The sequence below is a fragment of the Saccostrea echinata genome, unplaced genomic scaffold (assembly GCF_033153115.1).
Source record: "Saccostrea echinata isolate AGI-Se365-2 ecotype Australia unplaced genomic scaffold, CSIRO_AGI_Sech_v1 ptg000029l, whole genome shotgun sequence".
Lineage (NCBI taxonomy): Eukaryota > Metazoa > Mollusca > Bivalvia > Ostreida > Ostreidae > Saccostrea > Saccostrea echinata.
This window is the reverse complement of record NW_026889778.1, coordinates 13667501-13688536: the sequence shown is the minus strand read 5'-3', so window position 1 is coordinate 13688536 and position 21036 is coordinate 13667501. Positions and strand designations below refer to the sequence as shown.

The 21036-nt window shown below is 33.5% G+C and overlaps 3 protein-coding genes across 5 annotated transcripts in view; 1 reads left to right on the top strand and 2 right to left on the bottom strand.

The window, feature by feature from the left end:
* Window positions 1-201: 201 nt before the first annotated feature.
* On the bottom strand, window positions 202-1975 carry LOC133195003 (uncharacterized). Its single transcript, XM_061330891.1, has one exon. It carries the CDS (start codon window positions 1963-1965, stop codon window positions 202-204), a length of 1764 nt encoding a protein of 587 aa, XP_061186875.1. The 5' UTR covers window positions 1966-1975.
* Window positions 1976-9192: 7217 nt separating this feature from the next.
* On the top strand, window positions 9193-16539 carry LOC133195624 (carbohydrate sulfotransferase 11-like). The gene is made up of 5 exons (XM_061331515.1): window positions 9193-9235; window positions 10119-10314; window positions 12760-12901; window positions 13101-13144; window positions 13414-16539. The coding sequence occupies exons 3-5, from the start codon at window positions 12790-12792 to the stop codon at window positions 14350-14352; spliced, it is 1095 nt and encodes a 364-aa protein (XP_061187499.1). The 5' UTR covers window positions 9193-9235; window positions 10119-10314; window positions 12760-12789; the 3' UTR covers window positions 14353-16539.
* A 1403-nt stretch (window positions 16540-17942) lies between these two features.
* Window positions 17943-21036, bottom strand: part of LOC133194528 (uncharacterized) — a 6886-nt gene continuing 3792 nt past the window's right edge. The window contains exons 4-5 of one of the 3 annotated variants that reach the window (XM_061330471.1): window positions 19317-19506; window positions 17943-18995 (exon numbers count right to left, since the gene is read on the bottom strand). In XM_061330471.1, coding sequence (XP_061186455.1) covers window positions 18780-18995; window positions 19317-19506 — 406 coding nt within the window. In that variant the 3' untranslated portion in view covers window positions 17943-18779. The remainder of the gene's footprint in view (window positions 18996-19316; window positions 19507-21036) is intronic. The other 2 variants (XM_061330472.1, XM_061330473.1) reach the window with 2 other exon arrangements.

Sequence of the window (21036 nt, the reverse complement as noted above, 5' to 3'; positions counted from 1 at the left end):
TCATGACGTTGGTTGCTAAGCAAACGTAAACAACGGAGCGCAATTCTTAACGACATGAAAGCATTTTTGGATTATTTGCCTAAACTTAAATAATTCTAGACTATTTTTTAATTTAAAAATGTTATATAACATATACCACATGACTTCTCGGGTGACAATACCAGAATGTTTGCCCCTCGGTGACAGGAAAGTCATGGAGTGTTATGTCACCCTCTGCCTTCGGCATCGGGTGACATAACACTCCTGGACTTTCCTGTCACCTTGGGGCAAACATTCTGGTATGTCACCCTCGAAGCCATGTGATATATGTATAATGTACTCAATCATCTTGACGTCCCCAGTAGAATACTCAGCAACAAAAAGATTATCATTTTTGTCTACACACAAACCATATGGATCTTTAAAATCACAATTATCTATATAACGGAGGAACTGCCCATTTTGGTCTAGGATGTGAATACAATTGTTAATCCTGTCTGAAGTCAGTATTTGACACTGACTATCGGTTGTGATTCCCCGTGGATTGAATGGTAGTTTCTTAGTAGTAGAGCATTGACCAATGTATCTGAACCTGAGTTTACCAGCCTGACTAACCACAACTACAGCACTAGCTTTATAGTCAGCCACACAGATATCCAGGTTTCTGTTCTCACTGATATATTTAATGTAGCCATTCCTTGAATACAGAGGTTCACCCTCATCATCAAACTGGATTGTTTGTTTCTCTGTTGAGCCTGAGTAACGAACAACTTTAGACTGTGCAAACCCTTCATTGTACATAGTAACTAGGAGGTCTCCATTAGAAGTGACACAGAGTTGATTAGGTACCCAGCCCTGTAGTTTGAGCACTTTTTCTATCTGGCCATCCTTCACTTTAATCACTGCTCTTGTCTTCCAGTCAGTGTCTACTAGATATCCATCAATTGTCACAGATATGTCATTTGGAGGTTTCCCTGATTTTGTTCCCAAGATCTTTCTAAGTGAACCTTGTATGTTGAAACATTTTATTGCATCAACGGACCCTTCACTCCAAATTTCCTCTTCGCTTAAACAGGTTACACTGCGGAGTGATTTATACCCAGTATTCATAGAAGTAATGAGCTCTGGTTCTTCCAGCAGTATTTTAGCTACAGCGACTTGTTTCTTCGGTCTGTAGCCATCTTCTTTTTTGGTGAATATGGGTGTTATAGATCCAAATAACTTGTAAATCTCTTCTCTATTTATATTTTGTGGACTAAATGTTGGTAGTGATAGTTGAACCTTGTGAGGAAGTTGGCTGAATTCTTCAGTTCTGGAGGTGTATTCCAAAGCCATTGTCACGTTATTGGATTCATCAATTACCTTCAGAGAAAGTAATGCTTTATCTATAAGAGACTGTACCTGTTTGATTTTATCCAAGTGTTGCATTAGAATTCCAAGGTGTTTGTTTTTCATTTCATGAATTTCAATTTTCTTTTCCTGGGTGACTCTGTCAATTTCTCTGTGCCATTCTTCTCCACGTTTTGTCACTATTTCTGTAAGTTTTCCATAATCACCGTCTAAACTCGCCATCTGAGTTTCTATGTCAATTACTATTGTTTTATATGTTGGAGAAAGATTATTTTCTAATTCTGTCAAATCTTTTCTTACGGATTTTTTCTTCTCACCATAGATTTCTGAGAGGACTAAGAATTTATGCTTTTCGTGTTCATTGGACACCGTATATAATGAACAAACAGGAATGTTGCATTCTCTGCAATGTAAATCACAGCTTTTGGTTTGGTGCGTTGCACACTTTGGATAGATCAAAGTTGATTTTCGTTGTTTGAATGGAACCACTTTGTGTTTGTCATAGTCATCAGAAACATGTTTACCTATACAAGCTACACATAGGTTGACATGACAGAAATCACAGTGCATTTGTACCACTGCAGTCTCACAAAGATCACATCGGATGACATCCTGGCCACTGTACCGGGGATCCATGACTTCAAAACTTCTACACTTTCTACAAATTTTAAAGGTTTTTGGAATATTTAAAAATGATACAAAGAAATGCTAAATTTATATCATTTAACTACTCATTCTGCTTTTGAAAAATAACTTTTGTCTTTCCTCACTTTTAGCATATAAAACTTTGACCCCAAAAAGTGGCTTAACCCTAGGCCTGACCTCAGGAGCATGAATCCAAGGTTAATTTGATCCACACTACATACTGTAGGTTTGCTTTTATTTTAATTACTAGTAATTTTTTACACTGTTGTATTGTTATATATTTTTTTCAACATAAGACTTTAACCTAGTACGCCTATGCTTGAAACCACAAGTCATAAAAATTCGAATCTCTACACCACAACAGGATGGATTCATATTAGTTTGAATGGCTGCACCAGTGCTGTTTTTCGATAATAGCTTTTAAGAGATTTTAAGAGATTTTCCCTGAATATCTTAGTGTGTATGGATTTATTCCTCCTTTAATTTATCAATTATATACAAATTAATATCCCCCTTGAAAAACTGGATCCCCCCACATCCAGCACAAAAAACTTGATGGTTTGTCTCTAAGATCCACATTTATGAAACGTATGACGTATACTAAATGAGTGCATATTCCTCCAGATTTTCAAAACAGTGCTTTTTTTTTGGGGGGGGGGGGGATATATCATAACAAAAATTGCATAAAAAAGAAAATTATGGTGTATCTTTAGTTATTGTAAATAACTACTTTTCGCCCGAGATCGATAAATTCCATAATTTTCTTTTTTTTATGCAATTTTTGTTATGATTGATTTTACTGCATGTCATTATTCATTCCTTCATTTCTCTCAATTCTGGACCACTAGAATCATTTTCATGTAACTCTATTCACATGTGCCTTGGATGTAAAAATAATCTTAGCAAAATGAGTTATTTGCATAGCTCCTTCATTACACCCAAATTCACAATGAAATTACAAACTCTTAATTGGCACATTTTCACCACATGATTCTGACATGATAGTGTTTACACTTGGTGCAAATGTACCTGATACATGTGAGGATTGTGGGAAATAATAAAGCAAGCGTGATAACTTAATTCATCTCTCAACATGGCAACAACAATTTATTCTAGACCTGACGTTCCCTTTAAGGATGTAGAGAACAATATGTGTTGTGAAACACTAATGTCCCTGTATTATGGCTCATGGCCAAAGTTAAAGTATCTCAAATGCAAGTCAAAATCAAGGTCAAGTTCAAGAGTAAAATATGTTGTACGCAAAGAAAGGTCTTGTCACAAGGAATGTTTATATGAAAGATGAAAGCCCTTGCAACAAACATTCAGAAATTAAAGTTAAGTTTTGGAAAGTAGATTGATTTTCAAGGTCAACAGGTCATATATGTTGAAACCTAGGAGAAGGTCTTGTCAAAAGTAATACATGTACACATATGAGATCTCTAGCATAAAAAATCATGTCAAGGTTAAAGTTTTTTTCTAATTTAGATCAAACTCCCAAGTCAATAAGTCACAAATGTTAAAACCCATGGGAAGGATTTGTCACACAGAATACATATGTGAAATACGAAGCCCTTGCTCCAACCATTCAAAAGATATGGCCAAGGTTAAACTTTTTCAAACATAGGTCAAACTCTAAGGTAAACGTCAAAAGGTCACAAACGTTGGTACCCAGGGAGAGATTTTGTAAAAATAAATTCACAGCAGGCTTCGACATTAACGTTAGTCCGTTAGTCTCAGACTAATACATTTTCATTCGGACTAGCAAAATCTGTGGCTAATTAGTCCGAACGGACTAATAAAAATTTCTGGAAAAAAATCAATAAATTACCGATGTTCGGATTCTCGACAACTTTCAAAAAGATCTATTTAAGAACTCCTGAACACCGAAAACCACATGCTTTTCTCTACTGTCTTCGCAACTTTTTGGCGGGAAGTTAGGTAATTTCGAGTCAATTCGGTGCTCAATTTTAGGACTGATTTGTATGAAATTAAACATTTTAGCGATCATAATTTAGTATGACATATAAAGAAAGATGTCGGACGTTTGGATGTAATGTATCTATACTTATAAATTAATAAATTTTGCAAATAAACTCCGAAATGGCTGCACCAGAGTTCTTACTTACTCCTCTAAGAGTACACTGTATACAAGATGATGTCCGTAAACTATACTTAGATTTCACTCGCATAGTCAGTATCGTACATTAAATTAAAAGTCTACTTTTATTTTCTATAAACAGCCATGAAATAGCAAAAACGTGAGTACGGTGGCGTTTCCGGTTGGCGAATCTAAGATACTGGCAATTTTTAATGAAACTGACAACAAGCAATCATTTATTTATTTTATTAAACGTCATCACTGAGTTATTCAATCAAAACTTGATTTAAATGATATAAAAGAAATAAGTTGTGATAACCGACTAAAGAGGGAAATTTGCAAATTATTTTCGTCATTCACCGATCTTAATATTGACGGAAGCTTCTAGAACATCACATAGCATCGAGCCCGATGTTAAATGGGGAAAAAAAGCTTTTGTATGAATGGTTATTGAAATAATGGTAAATCATTGAGAACACTATAAGTTTTGAATATATTTATATATATCGAAAGACTATTTCATGTATGTAGTAGGTTTTTCTAATAAATTTATCGGTAAAATTTGTATATACATGTACATGTATTCCTTACTAAGAGCATCGTGGCAACGAACCCGAAGTACAATTTGTACTTCGTAATAAACTTGCTAACATGAAAAGAGAAAATTAATGAATAAGGTATTGTTCAAATACAATTAAAGCTGTGTAAAATGTTGTGCTTTAATCAATACATTTCAGTTTTTTTTTTTTTCTGAATACAGTCTTTTGTATCAAATACTCGGCCTATTTATAGGGCGTTAAAAACTAATTTTTACACAGAAGTAAACGACATTTTTTACAAATAAGGTACATACATATTTATAAACAAAGACCCAAGTATATGTGAATCCCCCCCCCCCCCCGAAAAAAAAATCATGCAGTTTATCAGTAAAATGTGCATATTCGCTGCTTTTATCCTTGACGGAAATGAAATAAGAGCATCTGAAGTACAATATCCATAACATGGTATAACAGATTTCACAATAAACGCCAATTAACGAAATTGTCATTTTTCAAGTTTTTACAGAAAGGGGCGGGGGGGGGGGGGGTGTGGAGACATTCATCATTGAACGAAGTATTTCTTCCTGCTATAAATCTGTAGGCTGTCAGTAGAAACTACAGTTATATATTTTCTGTCGTTAGTGGTATAAATTCAATTCCCCGCGCTTGCGCGGGATTTCATCTAGTTGAGAAAAAATGAAGGAGATCGGGAACAAGATCGTAGTTCCCAATCGCGAGATTTCAACGAATCTTGGAATAAAACATTTCACGTATTTAATGCTTTGTTTATTAAAAAAAGTCTAAAAAGTACATTGCAATGTTTATTTTTAAATTAATACATGTACTTAAAAAACATTGATGGTTTTTTTTTTTTTTTTTTTTTTTTTTTTTTTTTTTTTTTTTTTTTTTTTTTTTTTTTTTTTTTTTGACGGACTCATAAAATCGCGTGCGGACTAGTAAAAGTAAAGAAGCACTAGTCCGACCGGACTAAAGCCTAAAAACGTTAGTGTCGAACCCTGTCACAGGTGAAGAATGAAAGTCGTAGCTTCAATCTTTTAAAAGGTTTGGTCAAGGTTAAACATTTTTCAAAAGTAGTTCAAACTCCAAGGTAAAAAGGTCATAAATGTTGAAACCTAAGTGAAGGTTTTGTCACAGCTAGGGTCTACATATGTGGAGTATAAAATCTCTAGCACCAAACATTCAAATGTATGGCCGATGTTAAACATTTTCAAAAGTAGGTTATACTCAAGGTCACAAACGTTGATATCAAAGAGAGAGCCTTGTCAAAAGAATAAATATGTGATCTTTAGAAAACCCTATAGCACCAACCATTCAAAAGTTATGACCAAGGTTAAACTTTTTAAAAGTATGTTAAACTTTAAGGTCAAAGTCAAAAGGCAAGAAAAAGTACATGTACCCTAGAGGTGTTGTCAAAAAGAAATAAACATGCCAAAAATGAAAGCCCTGGGCCCAAATATTTGAAAAGTTATGGCCAAGGTAGCATGTTACATTTCAAGGTCAAGTTAAAACATTTTGGTACTCCTAGTCTCTAAAAAAGGTCTGGTCACAAAAAATCCACGTGAAATATGCCAAATTGGGTCTAACTTCAAAGTCAGAGTCAAAAGGTCAATATGTTGGTACCTAAGGAACGGCCTCTCCACAAGAAATACGAGTGTGAAACATGATAGTGCTAGCTCCAACCAATGAAAACTAAAGGGCAAGGTCACAGGCACTTGTTTCGTATACGGGGCACCCCTACTTATTTTTACCACAAATAAGTAGGGGTGCCCCGTATACGAAACAAGTGCCTGTGGGTATAAGGTTAATAGTTTTTGTGGACAAACAGATACAGAGACAGACCAAAAACCATATGCCCCTGAATCTTCGATAATCCTGTTCGTGCCCGTTGGCACATTATCAAAGGCCCCTCCAAATCTTCGATTACGGAGGTATAAAAATGATGTTAGCCGACAAAAGGGTATATAGTTAGAGTTATGTCAAGGGATTGAATTAAAAATTAAACGGTGAACATTTAAAACACATAACACTATGACAAATTTACTAAGAAACTCCTAACAAAAAATATTCAACTAAAAAAAAAACAATGGTCTTTACGCGAATGTACTTTTGATTTGAAAATTAATTTGAAGTTTACATACCTTAAAGTCTGTCTTTCATGGCACTAATCATGTAGCCTGTTTCTAATTTTCTGCACTCTTTTGAAAAGACTTTCAAAAATTCATGTTTGCGTGCTATTTAATGGCGTATCTATCTGTTACATGCATCAGGGACCTATATACTATAGTATATAGGTCCCTGCATGCATGAATAGACAAATCGATCAAACTTCCGGATTTTCCACGATTAAAATTACTATATCAAGAGGTATCGTTCTTGGTATACCTACCAGTAGAAATGGTTTTACTTGAACTTCAATACACAATACATGTACATTCTAAAGCAGGAAATTCACGCTTTATAATAAAGGTTTGCATGACGATCGTATAGCGTGTTGTTTGACGTAGTAAAAATATTTATATATATGTACATCCGTCTTTGTTTAAGGACATATGCAACGTACCTTACCTACTGATAATTTTTCAAGATACTCTTAAGCTTAATTTAAGATTATAGTGCCATCAGATGTTCGTAGACAAAAATTCAGCATGCATTACCAGGGGTTTTGAAAAGATATCAGTTGATGAAAATTTTTGTATAACTCAAAGAAAAATATACAAAAAATACTAAACATATATTCTAGATGTTTTGTTTATCCAAACTTATTTTAAGAAGTGTACAACAGCAGATATAGACATTAAAATTGAACACACAGTTCCTTTAAGTATTGGAACTCTTCAACTCCAGGGAAAAAGACAATAAAGTTCAAACTACGTTGCGTATGTCCTTAAGGAATGTTTTGATGCTAAATTAAACTACTCATTTGATGCCGATCGATCGCATCTTCTCAGGCCTTTCCTGACTATTAAACTTGGAAAACTAAGTTTTTTCCTGCTTGTCAGAAAGGTCATAGAAGTTGTGATGATTTTATGCTTTGCTTTTAACCCCCCACCCCCATTTTCTGCTTAAGAATCTTGAAATTGAAAGGCTTGGTCTACATCAACATCTCCAAAACATACATGAGACCCGATTCTTTGGTTGTTTCATGATAGCAAAACATATAACTCAACTTCAGTTTGAAAGATGACATGTGCAAATTTTCAGATAGAAATGAAACAAAATAAACGAAAATGAAATTAAAGAAGATGGGTGAACAAGGTGGGCGAAGTGCCTATAGTGCGACAAACATGAAGTGAAAAATAAAATCTCAATCATATCCAAAATTTCTTTGATATTTCATCTAAAATTAAAGTATACTTTATGTAAAATCTCTATAATTTACAAAAATTTCACAAAGACTGAAATTATTTGCCTACGAAATAGCATACACACACTAAAGAGGACAAAAAGGGTCATTTTCTCACACTTTAATAAAATTTTTCGATATGAGTGGGTCTTCTCTCCATTTTTTTGAAAGTTAATCCTAAACGTTTGCATAAAAATATGCAGTTTTTGGTTTACAAAAAAATGGAGCAAAGACCCACTATATATTAAAAGTACACTTTTATGACAAAGCATTCGCATCTTTCCAAAAAATACTTGAAGTCCATTAAGTCAAGGGTCGTATCACAAACATGATTTATCAGGAGCTGTGTAGCGTAGTGGGTAGCGTGTTAGTCTCAAAGCAATATGATACTCCGGATTTTTATTGTTAGGGGTTCGAATCCCACGAATACCCATTTTATTTGTAATAAAAGAATAATTTTTCTGAGATTTTTTTTTTCAGAAAAGTTTTGATGATCATAATTTCATAAATTTCAACAATGAGAACTTTACTTTAAATACTTAATTCACAATTTGAATATTTTTTTTTTCATATCTGAAGCTATAGGCATTCTGCACGCCTTGTTCACCCATCTTCTTTATAATATACATCAGCAGATGACACTCGATCCAAAACATAGACGCTTGGTTTCAGGATGGTGCATTTTGTGTATTATAATTGGTTTTTTAGGTGTGTTTGAATACACTCATTGAAATAAAGATCATAAATCGCTGAAATTAGCAGGTTTAAAATATATCATATAACTGTATATAAAAAAGTTTATAATACACAAAATGCACCATTCTGAAACCAAGCGCCTATGATCCAAAATATATAGTACATGTACATGTAGCTGTGGAAGCTTTGTGGAAGTAAACACTTGAAAAGCAGTCTTAGATACATTCTTAGGAAGGCCATCGATTTTAATTTCTGGCTGTCACTTTGAGTAAATTATTAAAATGATATATTCAGTCTTTCTTCTGTTTCCAATGAGCTCCAGTTTGTTTTTTGGATCTATTTAAAGTTATGTTACTCTAATTTGTGTTTACTTAAGAATGAAAATATGAATTTAAGGTTAATAACCCATCAAATACTCCTTGCTTAGGTGAGGGTGCGAATGTTTGTGAACATCTCCCCTCTCCCTTCCCAAAAAGTTTTTGGTTTATAAATCGGGCTCGAAATTTTCTTGAAATGGACACTTCCGGATCATCAGGGACGGGAAAAAACGTAAAAACTGAGAAAGTAAATTATCATTTATGGATTAAAAATATGGATTATTATGTCATTTATAAATTGATATAAGTCTTTTTTGTTGAAGGCTACAAATTTCATCGTTTTGTAATCGAGGTAACTATATCAGAAGCACAATGTTTTTTTGATGGAAAGGGCCGAAATTCTCGAGTTAACCATTGGCACTCCCCAGCTTAATTGTTAAAAAATATATATCTACTATACTATAAACATATTTAAGCTGGGGAGTGCCTATGGAGTTTACTCAACTATACCTCGTTGAATGAATTTTCCGTTATTTTATATGTAGATGAGAAACTTCAGCACATTTACACACAATTGGAAAAATGTGAAGAAAAATCCACTCCTGTGCTTATCATGTCGACAAAAAAAGAGTACTTTCGAGTTATTATGGCATATTATGCTCTCACATAATTTTCTTTTTTAATTTAATGTGATGACAGTGTGTTCGTTAGAGTGAGCGCAGAAACCTTATCACTTTTAACTTAGATTCGCCTCAAAGTTTTCAAACCGCACAAGACATTTTAAGCGTCTAGGCTATGAAGTCGCATGACATCATATATTAATAATACCATATAACAAAGTCTGAAAAGGGCAAATTTTAACAAAGAACATTTAGTCTACTATTTATCTGCAATATCCACTAAATCAATGCGAGTTTATTATTTTGGTGAACTTTTGCTGTTACAACGAGAATGTAGTTAGCAGTGAGATGCATTTGCATTGCATCACGTGGTTCCAGAGGTAACATTTGCATCAATGTGCAAAGTCTGATTCTCTTTTTATCTAGGCATTGCTTTAAGAGCTCACAGTGTAGAGCAACACAAACTGCCACTTGCTGCATTTGCTTTATTTTTTTCATTTTATGTTGCAGTAAGGAAGACGAACCTAATGTGGAGTACACAGTACACATACCATCCAAGCCGAAAAAGATGACACTATGACTGAAACTTCACATTCTGGGATTCAAACTAAACATTTCCTGTGACTAGGGAGTCCCTGAGAAGTTTGCACATGGTCATGTTGAAATTTCTGAAAAAGAAATTACATGTATATGTAGAAGGCCAAAGGTAATCTTCTAGCACTGGTTGCAAGAACATATTCTTCATGCATAATAACTTGGTGGATCAGTTATCTTTCATTTACCAGTCAGGGGTGAGACTGAAATCCGTCATTTCTGAAAAATGATGGATAATTGTCATATTTACTAACTACGTATTTTCGTCATTTTTGTCAATATGACTTACTATCATCATATTTTCTTTTTCAACTTAATTCTTCTATCCTGGTTACATAAAAGCGAAATTTGAATTCACCGCTGAAAGAAGAGTGTTTACGCAAGTTTCATTTCATCCGGGTCACTAATTACTGCCGACCACCTGTGTTAGAACATCAACATGGAAGGTGAAAGTTATTATTTAGTGGTAAAATGTCGAATTTTGGTAGAACTAATTCGCCATTTTTACATGGCTTTTAGCCCTATAAAAACATATAGTTCACCATCTGGAAGAATACGTACTTGCAGAGAAAAGTCTCAACAAAAAGTTAAAGCCATAAAAAAGTAGTGCGCCCCGTAAAACAAGCGAGATATTTCAGTGCGCCCAGACCCTCCATTTTGAAAAAAGACAGAATATCGTCATTTCCCTCTTCTTTCCTATTTAATGCAAATAAATTGACAAATAACTCTTCCACTCTTATTTTTGCTTGGGAAATTTGTACTGTCAACATAACCAGTATTGTAGTCAACTGTATTAGAGAAATGAAGTTTGTTTACGATGTTTTTTGTCCTTTTTTCGGTTGGTGGATCTTACATTTTTCAAAGAGATGTAACTCGGTATTCTAGAAACACTCTAAATTTTTATGACTGTTTTTCGTCATTTTCCAAAAAATGATGAGTTTATAAGTCATAATGAAAATTTTATTTTATGACTAAAAATCGTCATTTTAAAAATGACGGATTTCAGTCTCACCCCTGACTGTTTACTGTTTAGATGATTCTTCCCACTCCAACATTTATAACAGGTCACAGAAAAATCAATAGCTGACCACTTGAACCTCAAAATAGTACTCTTGTAAAAAAAAAATACAACAGGTTTTATCAACCGAAGGTTTATAAAGAAAAAAAAATATTTTACACAAGCTGCTACCCCAAAAATCAACCTCCTGGTTGCACCTAGCCACTTATCTTGCTTGGACAATACTGTGTCCTATGTGCTAGGTTTCTTACTGGACGGGTAGAGTTAAGGACATATGCAATGTACCTTACCTACTGATAATTTTTCAAGATATTCTTAATTTAAGATTATTGTGGCATCAGATGTTTGTAGACAAAAAATCAGCATGGGGTTTTGAAAAGATATCGATGAAAATTCTTGTATAATTCAAAGAAAAATATACAAAAATTACTAAGCATATGTTCTAGACGTTTTGTTTATCCAAACTTATTTTAGAAGAAGTGTACAACAGCATATATAGACATTAAAATGTAGCACACAGTTCCTTTAAGTACTGGAACTCTTCAACTCCAGGGAAAAAGACAATAAAGTTCAAACTACGTTGCGTATGTCCTTAATACATGTAGGTTTCAAGTGCACTTTTAATACTGCCAAGCATCATCTTGTAACCATTGTACCCCATGCAGGGGTGTGCAATTAAAAAAATCAAGTACTAGCCCACAGGCTAGTGGCAGCAATAAAGTTACTAGCCCCAAGTAAAAAGTTACTAGCCCAAATGTAGGTGGGAAAAGTAACAACTACGAAAACTGAATAAATTATTGTTGAATAAGTCAGGGGTTTCTGGTAATTCTTTTTAAAATTAAACTTTTATTCTCACTAGTAAAATTGAATCATGTATAAATTAATAATTATGGTAGAAAATAAAGATGAATTTAATTTTTTTTTTTTTTCCTTTTCTCTGTGCATATTGCACTAGCTCATTTAAAACGAAGTGAAATCTTTTTTTTTTTTATCTTAAATTATTAAATACACTGGAAATATATTTTATGTACACGTAATTCACATAATACTTATCTTTCAGTTGATTGAGTGATCGTAAATAATAGATATCTGCCTTTATTTATCATAAACACATGAATGGAGGGAATTCGGATTAGGAAAAAAACGATCGTTTTTGGAAGTAAATAAGTCAGGAAGTGCTGCAAAATGGATAAGATTATGGAGATTTACGAACAATAGGAGCATTCTGCCTGGAAATTTTTCATTGTTTGGGAATTTAATAGCAAAAAATAAGTGAAAATACCGGTAGTGATTTTCATTTATAACATTGGTATTTTTAATTTTTACTAGCCCAAGGGGCTACCTGCATGCAGAGAACAACTAGCCCGACCCCAAAAAATGGTAGCCCCGGGCGTCAGGCGATGCTAATTGCACACCCCTGCCATGAATGATCTGAGCTATTTCCTTGAAGATTTCAAAGGGAAAGTTGTAATAGACCAAAATTGTGGCAGTGATTGGACTCAAAGTTTAACCAATGTGCCGTATTCTTTTATCTTTCAGCTTGGAAGTGATTGGTCAAAGTTTTACCCAATGAGAGTCAGAATGAAGAAATTGACATTGGGAAATTTTGTACTAGCAGTGTTCTTCTCCCTGGCTGCTCTCTCAGTCTACTCCATGTGGAGCATTCCTGCCATTGAATCAAGTATGTTAATTACTATGTAGACATTAACAGTGCTACACTTAATTTAAAGATGACACAAAATCTAATTTTTATGCATTTTAATCCCAGTCAATATATGTTTTTTAACATGTTTAAGCCCTGCAATTATTAACAAGACAATAAAGTCATCACAATTGTAGTTTTTAAAAAAATTCCCTATTTCTGTATGATCTATTCACAGGTAGAAAGCTAGTGGCAAGAAAAGATTTCTTTAGGAATATAAAGGTAATTTTTTTGATACATGTACAATATTACAGGTTGTTCTGTAAATTAATTTTAGAATCACTGGTTGTAAACATATTTAGAATGCATTATAATAAAATAAATAATTGAATAATTCATGCAAATCCTGCCAAAATAATTGATACAAGTACATATGTACTTTGAAAATTTTGCTTCAAACCCAGGAGGTTCTCAAGAATGAAATAGGGTTGACATATAGAAGAACAAAATAAGAGTACATGTGTGTTATCAAATTTTATTTTCTTGTTCAGAAAATCACTATTTCCCACCACAATGAACAGCCCCCTGGATCCGGACTTAAGCAGATGGGAGAAAAAAATTTCGATTACAACAGAAAAGAGCGTCTGTACAACCTCCGTAAAAAATGCCAGAGAGCAGACGAAGCCAAACTTGTGAAAAAGGACATTCCTGCCAAGAAACTAGGTCACATCATAGTAAATGACCAATATAAGGTTCTTTATTGTTACATCCCAAAGGTCGCTTGCACTAATATGAAGCGAGTGTTTTTGATTCTGACGGGTAAGATGAACAGCACGCACCCATTAGCACTGAAAAGTAAAGATGTTCACATGGCGCTAGATAAATATCTAACGTACCTGGATTCTTACTCAGAGGAAGAAGTACAGGAGAAGTTGAAAACGTACAAGAAGCTGGTGTTTGTTAGGGAGCCATTAGAAAGATTACTGTCTGCGTATCGGAACAAATTCACCGAGAAGAGCCCATATTTCCATAAGAGGTTTGGACGGAGGATTATTCGTAGATTTCGAGAAGGATCAAATAAGACAGAAGAAATTTTAGGCAATGATGTTACTTTCTTAGAATTTGTCAAGTATATTACAGATACAGACACTATAGATAGGGAAGGTTTTAATGAACACTGGGCCCAATATGTTTCTCTGTGTCAACCCTGTTATGTGCAATATGATTTCATTGGAAAATACGAAACCATTGACGAAGATGTAAACTTTGTGTTAAAGGATCTAAAAATTGATCAGCTGATTAAATTCCCAAAAAGAAATGCCACGTACAAAAGATCTAAAACCCAGGATCAGCTGGAGTCCTATTACAGAACGATTCCAAAAGATCTCCTGGAAAAGCTGTGGAAGATTTACCACACGGATTATAGCCTCTTTGATTATCCTTACCCGGGGGTCCTAGAAAAGTTTCTGGCCCCGGAAGATGAAGTTTAAGTGCCAAAGGTAGGAGTGACAGGAAAATTCCACAAAGATGCCAATGCTGAATTATCCACCTTATATTAATTTTTTTTTTTTTTTTAAATTTTTTTACTGCTTTTTTGCTTTGATTTTTCTATGTGTACTTACTGGAAAGATTTTTGAATGGTGCATTTTCTATGGTTTATTTTTTTTTTTTTTTTTATGATGATCATGAAGAGGTTTATTTACTTTGAAATCCAGTTGCTCAGACAATTACTTATGAACACTGTACCATTTAATGCTTTCTTTCATGAATACAGACTGGTTGGTAATATTTTACAGCATGTAATGCATACATCTACAAAAAGATACAGTATATTACTTACCTCAAGTACAGAGAAAAGTATTAGGTTAATATCTTGTGGCTTTTTATTCCATTTAGAAAATGACATTAAATTAATTGATCAATGGATAGCAGATTTTACAGTATGACCTTTAAATTTGTGTTTTGTGCATGGTAGAAGTAGCTTGTATTACATTAAGGCCAGTTGACTTTGTTTTTAATGTGTATTGAAATTATTTGCTTAAACTCTGATAATCTGTAATCAAAAGTTCATTCAACAAAATATATATTTATCCAAAGAATATGTATTCTATGATTTTATTGCAATATACTGTAGAATTATATTGGCAAGTGAAATTTTTTGCATAATTTTCACAACTAATGAAATATTTTCGAAGAAATTAAGATAGTTAAAGATGTACTTTTCTTTAAAGAGAGTATGTACTTAAAATTTTCCTGTATTAAACATGTGTAAAATCAAAGTCTTTGTACATAATGTAGAATCTCGGTCATGTAAAAGCTTGCTACATGTTTTAGTTCAACCATGTATGAACAAAGTTCCTTTTGAAGGTTGTCTAGTCAAATGAAAATTGTAATCTGACAGAGATGTTCAATGAATTTTTCATTTAATATATCACACTGTGACACATTTTACACATATGAAATTACAATCTACAAAATTAAGATCAGAAGTTTTCTAAGTGTCAATTTTTTTTTTATGAAGTTTTCTTTTTTTTTTCCCCTCTGTGACTTGATAGGTTGTATAAAACAAAAAAGGCATATGGAACCTAAAGTTTAAAAGCAAGTCATACGATTCCGTCTTTTCCCAGAAATGAGAAAAAATTAAACTGTCTAATGAAAAAAAAAAGATCATGTAGGGGCAATTGGTTGATTGGTCAGTCGGAGTACCTCAAACAAAACATTTTTTATTGTTGCCAACTTGGCCCTGATTTGCCAGATTATGGCGATCTGAAGATCTATCCATTATACACCTTACTGCTGTCTTTCCCAATACTTCCTGTTTAAACCATGACTTTTATGCAATAATACTTAATGGAATTCATGTGTACGTTATGCAATATTTTGATTCTTTATATTTTCTTTCATTTGAAAGTATGTACAATATTACATAATCCATATTTTGTGAGCTATTTTTTGATTGTTACTTGAAATCCATGACAAAATATTACAATTTGATTTTAATTTTATAATTTTTCAAAGAATTACACATCCTGTAGTTAATAACATGTAAAATGTTTAAAGAATATTTAATACATTAAGATGTTGTACATTTTTAAATGCTTGATACACATCTTGAAGATTTGCAATTTTGATATACTTATGTAAAAAACAATGTTATTAACATCAGGCTTGCATGTACAGTTGAACTTCAGTATCTCGAACAGACAAACACAGATATCTTGAATACAATGGATATGTCAAAGTGATTAGAAAGTCCCAAGCCCTTTTTACCCTCAATATCTCGAACCCACGTATATCTTGGGAGTTTTTTCTCAGTCCCATGGAGTTTGAGATAACAAGGTTTGACTGAAATGACATGATAAAAAATTACCTGAATAGATACCAATATGATTTTGACATTTTGATTTCATAAATTTTTCAGGACAATATTGTATTTTGAAGCTTAATATATTAAATAATCCAAATGAATCATTGACTTCTGCTCCCACCAGAAAGTTATGTATTTTATTCTTTAAGTTTTTGATACTTAATTATTGTCTTGTGTATACTTACAAACTTTTGCATGAGAGTCAATTTATTTCCAGTACTTATTTTTCTTTTGTATTCTCTTGATTTTGACTACAATATATACCTTCTTTAATTTACTTTTGTTTACTTGTAAGATCACATTATTTATTTTTCTTTCTCTGATTTTTGTTCACTGTTCAATAAACAGTTATGGCATTATTTTCTTCCTTCTTGTTTTAGTACAGTATACATGTATGTAAGTACTTGTTTTCTGATCTGGGAGTTGAACAGCAACAAAATATTATTAACCCTTACATAAATGGTTGGCTATGAAATGCTGTGCTACAGTAAATGTTGACTGTACCATGCAATATCATTGGTTACAAAGGAGGCTTTTTTGTATCGTACAATATTATTGGTTATTTGAAGACAAAGGTTGGTTATCTTGATGAGTTTGATATTGTGTGATCCATATTGCCCATATCAGAATCCTGTAAAGTGATTGAAGACTTTCATGTATCCAATTTCAGTCTGTTCTACATATTCTACAGAATTTACATTTTGTTTTAAAGCTAAGAAAATAATAGTTATGCATAGTGACTGAAGTTTTTGTCCCATTGAAAGATTCATTGAACTCCTTGTAATAGACCTACAGTGGAGTTAGGGACCAGTAAATCATATATTTTGGCTGAGTAAAGTCTTGTTATTAGTAAAGTTAAATTCTTATCAAGCCTTGGGGCTCTGCCTCTTGGGAGCTGGTGTATGATCTCCCCCCCCCCCCCCCGGGGGGGTGTTTTATAGTGACTTCTCCCTCCTGACCAACAAGAGTGAAATCCCCTCCCCCCATTTCACGTGCTTGGTTTGGATTTTATTCATATTTTTGATCTACATATATGTGTACATGTACACGTGTGTTTGTATCGGGATCATTTTAAGCTCACCTTGACGAAGTGATAATATTTCTCCAAAAATATTCGATAATGATGAACAGTTTACAGGTTTTGGGGCAAGTTAAAATTTTGGGAGTTGGTTCATTGCCTATGTTTATTTTTTAAACTTAATTAAAATATATATTGAAATCAAAGAAAATTACATAAAAATTAGGTCGAAAAACTAGATTTCTATCGTAATCAATATGTAACATCACATTTAATGATTTTGAAACGGGGAGGGGTATAACTTGTAGAGTTGACACAATTTACTATATAAAGGTAACTGAGAGCCATTAGTTCTAGCTGTAGGAATTTATAGCCAGCCTACTGGGGGGGGGGGGGGCTCACTATATAGCCATTCTTACGAGAGAAATTTTACGTTGGGGAAGTCCAACATTACAACGCCGGTGCTAAAGCCCAGTAATACATGTAATCTTTATGTTGAAGGATGGAATCAATAATTTTATTTGACTACACTGTGCATGTATTAAAAATACAAGTTTACCTGTGCACTGTACATGTAAGTGAAATGGACAGTTATTTGTTTACATTGCCCTTTCTCCTTACAGTATACTAAACACCATTATGAAATATATTAACAGATCAATAAATTTATTTAAACAACAACAACAAACTTCCGCTTTTTTTTCAATACTGCTTTTTAATTTCTTTTGCATATAAAGCTGCTTCGTTGGGACGAAATTTCGAATGTCTATATACATATCTATATACATGATATATACAGAAGATTCAATGAACCGACAAAATAATTGTTCGTAGGGATGTAAATTAATGGGTAAGGGTGGTGCATGAAATAAGCAAACATTGGTCCCCCACGAACAATTTTGATACCAAAGTATTTTACAAGAAAATAAAATGATTCAGCTATATACGGTCAACATGCATGCACATATACATGATATATATTTTTCATTTATTGCATTGATAATAAATTAATTATCGATAATTGATTAATATAATAAATAAATAAATACATGTAAATAATAAATAAATGTAATAGTGAAAACATGGAACATTCGTTGAACTTATAAAACAGTACGTCTTGTAGATTAAGTGTTGCTTCAAATCCACAAGATAGAAATTGTAACCAGTTCAAGGTATTAAAAAATCAAAAATTATAAATAATATTTCAAAAATAATTTTTAAAGGAAACTAATCAAGTACATATAGAAAATGATCACATGGCACTTTTTGAGAATTATAACTAGCAACGGACACTGTTTTTATCATGTAAGAAAATTCCAAATTTTCATAAAACCAAAAAGAAAAAAAATGAAAACAATTCTTTTAAAATTGATAACAAATCTGCGCATCGACATTCATTCAATATTTTTGAGAAACGAAATTATCTCATGTTCGTTTTTCATATGACTGTATATTTATACATACAGATACATGTATATAAGACTAAGTACTTCACGTATAAGACTTAGTACTTCACGTATAAACTTAGTACTTCATATATCTTGGCTAAGACGTTCCTTAAGGAACCGGGTTTGTAGATTGGTTGATTGGGTTACACACAAATTGCTGTCCATTGTATGATGGCGGATCACCATAACTAGGAACTGATGACGCATTAAGCGTGGATCCCGGGGGTCCTTGATAGGGTGGCGGGAATACAGGGTTGGTAGCAGGCTGGTAGGCTGTGTATCCATCATATGTGTTTTGAGCTGAAAGATCGATAAGAAAAATGCATTAATTTATTTAAGTACATGTACCATACACGGCTTTGATTTCAACAAATCAATGATTCTTGTCAGCTATAATAATGTTTTCATTATTTTTTATAATACAGTGTACCATTATCAATATGTTAAATTACTTGTATCTTACACAAGCTTTAATTTCAAAATTATATTAAAAAAATTTCTAAAGATATACGTATCTGTACGTTTTATATGTGCCATAACTGTGTCACAAGAATAAAAATTTGCATAGTTAAGTCTTAGGGAGATAATTTAGAAAAAGAAAAAAAAAGGCAGGATTCGAACATGTTGAATACCAGTACTTGAACTGATGTAAGGCACGGTTGGTTGCATTGTTCTGACAATCACGTTTCCATGTTTTGACTTTTTGCAGACTTTAACACACACAATCACCACGATGGCCACAAGGATTACAAACCCCACGATACCTCCAATGACAGCTCCAGTTATCGTCCCTGTTGATGAACTTGAAGTACTGCAATAAATTAAATAACAATGTGACAAGTCCCACAGAACCACCAGTTACGACTTCATTGGTTGTCTCTACTGACGAAGTCGAATAACTGTTGTTATTATAACACTAGTTACTTCCATTCATATATCGACCTGATATATCCGAGTGAACTTGAAACAAATGATAGCACAGAGTCTGATACATCTGTTTCATATTTGGATATTTTACTAGAAAAAAAACGTGAATGGTAAGCTAACAACAAAAATTTATGATAAACGATGACTTCAACTTTTCTTTCGTCATCTTCTCTTATTTATGTAGCAATACGCCCTTATCACCTGCATGTGGAGTTTATGTCTCCCACGCAGTTGATTCGATACGAAAGAGAATGCTCTACGTACGAAAAATTTTTAAACGAGGCAAGCTATTGACAACAAATTGATGAAACAAGGATATCAACTGTCTCGTCTCGTTTGAAACCAACATTTCGCAAGTTCTATGATCGATACAATGACCTTGTCAGCAAATGCAATCTATCATTCAGTCGAATGTGGCTGACGTACTAATTGTTAAGCCATTTTTTACACACTGAAGTGTCTACGGATTTTTCCTTTTGGCTGATCATGACAAGGAGCGCACAGCGGGTGTGCCCGGTCGACAGGGGATGCTTACTCCTCCATGGCATCTGATGCTTTTAGAGGTCTGTTTGCTCTGTTCCCATTGTTTTATTGTTTCAATGGACTTCTGAGCTTGATTATTGTTGAACAGTGCGACATTTAACTCCGAACACGACATTCGTCCGGACTTTCGCCAACCACTTTTTTAAAGATATTATATAACTTTTAATATTGTATGGTGGGATTTTGTACTCTCATTATATTTACCAATTATGACACCTGTATTTTGTATATTGTGGGAGATATAACACCTGAAAAACTCGTTATCTCGATATTTCACTGTAAATTAAATAGCAGTATAACAAATCCCACCAGTACGGCTTCAATGGTTTTCCCTACTGATGAAAAACTGCAGTCTGAAAATTAAATTACATTATGACCAATCCCAAATTATCATCACTTACTGATTCAAAGATTGCTCGTACTGCAGAATTACTGCTCTAAATTAAATAACAGGTTGACAAATCACACAGTGATTGTCCTTTCTAATGAACTAATGTGACGGTACATATTGTCATTTTGTCGTCGGCGACAATATGTACCTACCCTCACTGCACATATTGTCGTCCATCTGTACATATTGTCGCCGACTGAAAAGTTACGTATGTACATATTGTCGCTGGCGACATTATGTGCCTCACCCTTACTGTACATATTGTCACTCCAAAGATATTGTTGTTTAAAGATGTCTTTTGCTGTATTTTGGTAGTTTTGTGAATGTTATTGGTGTGAGAATCACACTGACGTGTCTCGTTTGCTATTTCATGCAGCGTGATTGTGACGGTACATTTTGTTGTCCTGTTCATATTGTCGCCGACGACAATGTGTACCTTCCCTCACTGCGCATATTGTCGTCCATCAGTGTTATTGTATA

Excerpts from the sequence above, each read along its gene's own strand:
- LOC133195003 (XM_061330891.1), bottom strand. The coding sequence starts at position 1,965 with ATGGATCCCCGGTACAGTGGCCAGGATGTCATCCGATGTGATCTTTGT.
- LOC133195624 (XM_061331515.1), top strand. The coding sequence starts at position 12,790 with ATGAGAGTCAGAATGAAGAAATTGACATTGGGAAATTTTGTACTAGCA. Across the intron at positions 12,902-13,100 it reads CATTCCTGCCATTGAATCAA|GTAGAAAGCTAGTGGCAAGA; the intron begins GTATGTTAATTA and ends ATCTATTCACAG. Across the intron at positions 13,145-13,413 it reads ATTTCTTTAGGAATATAAAG|AAAATCACTATTTCCCACCA; the intron begins GTAATTTTTTTG and ends TTTCTTGTTCAG.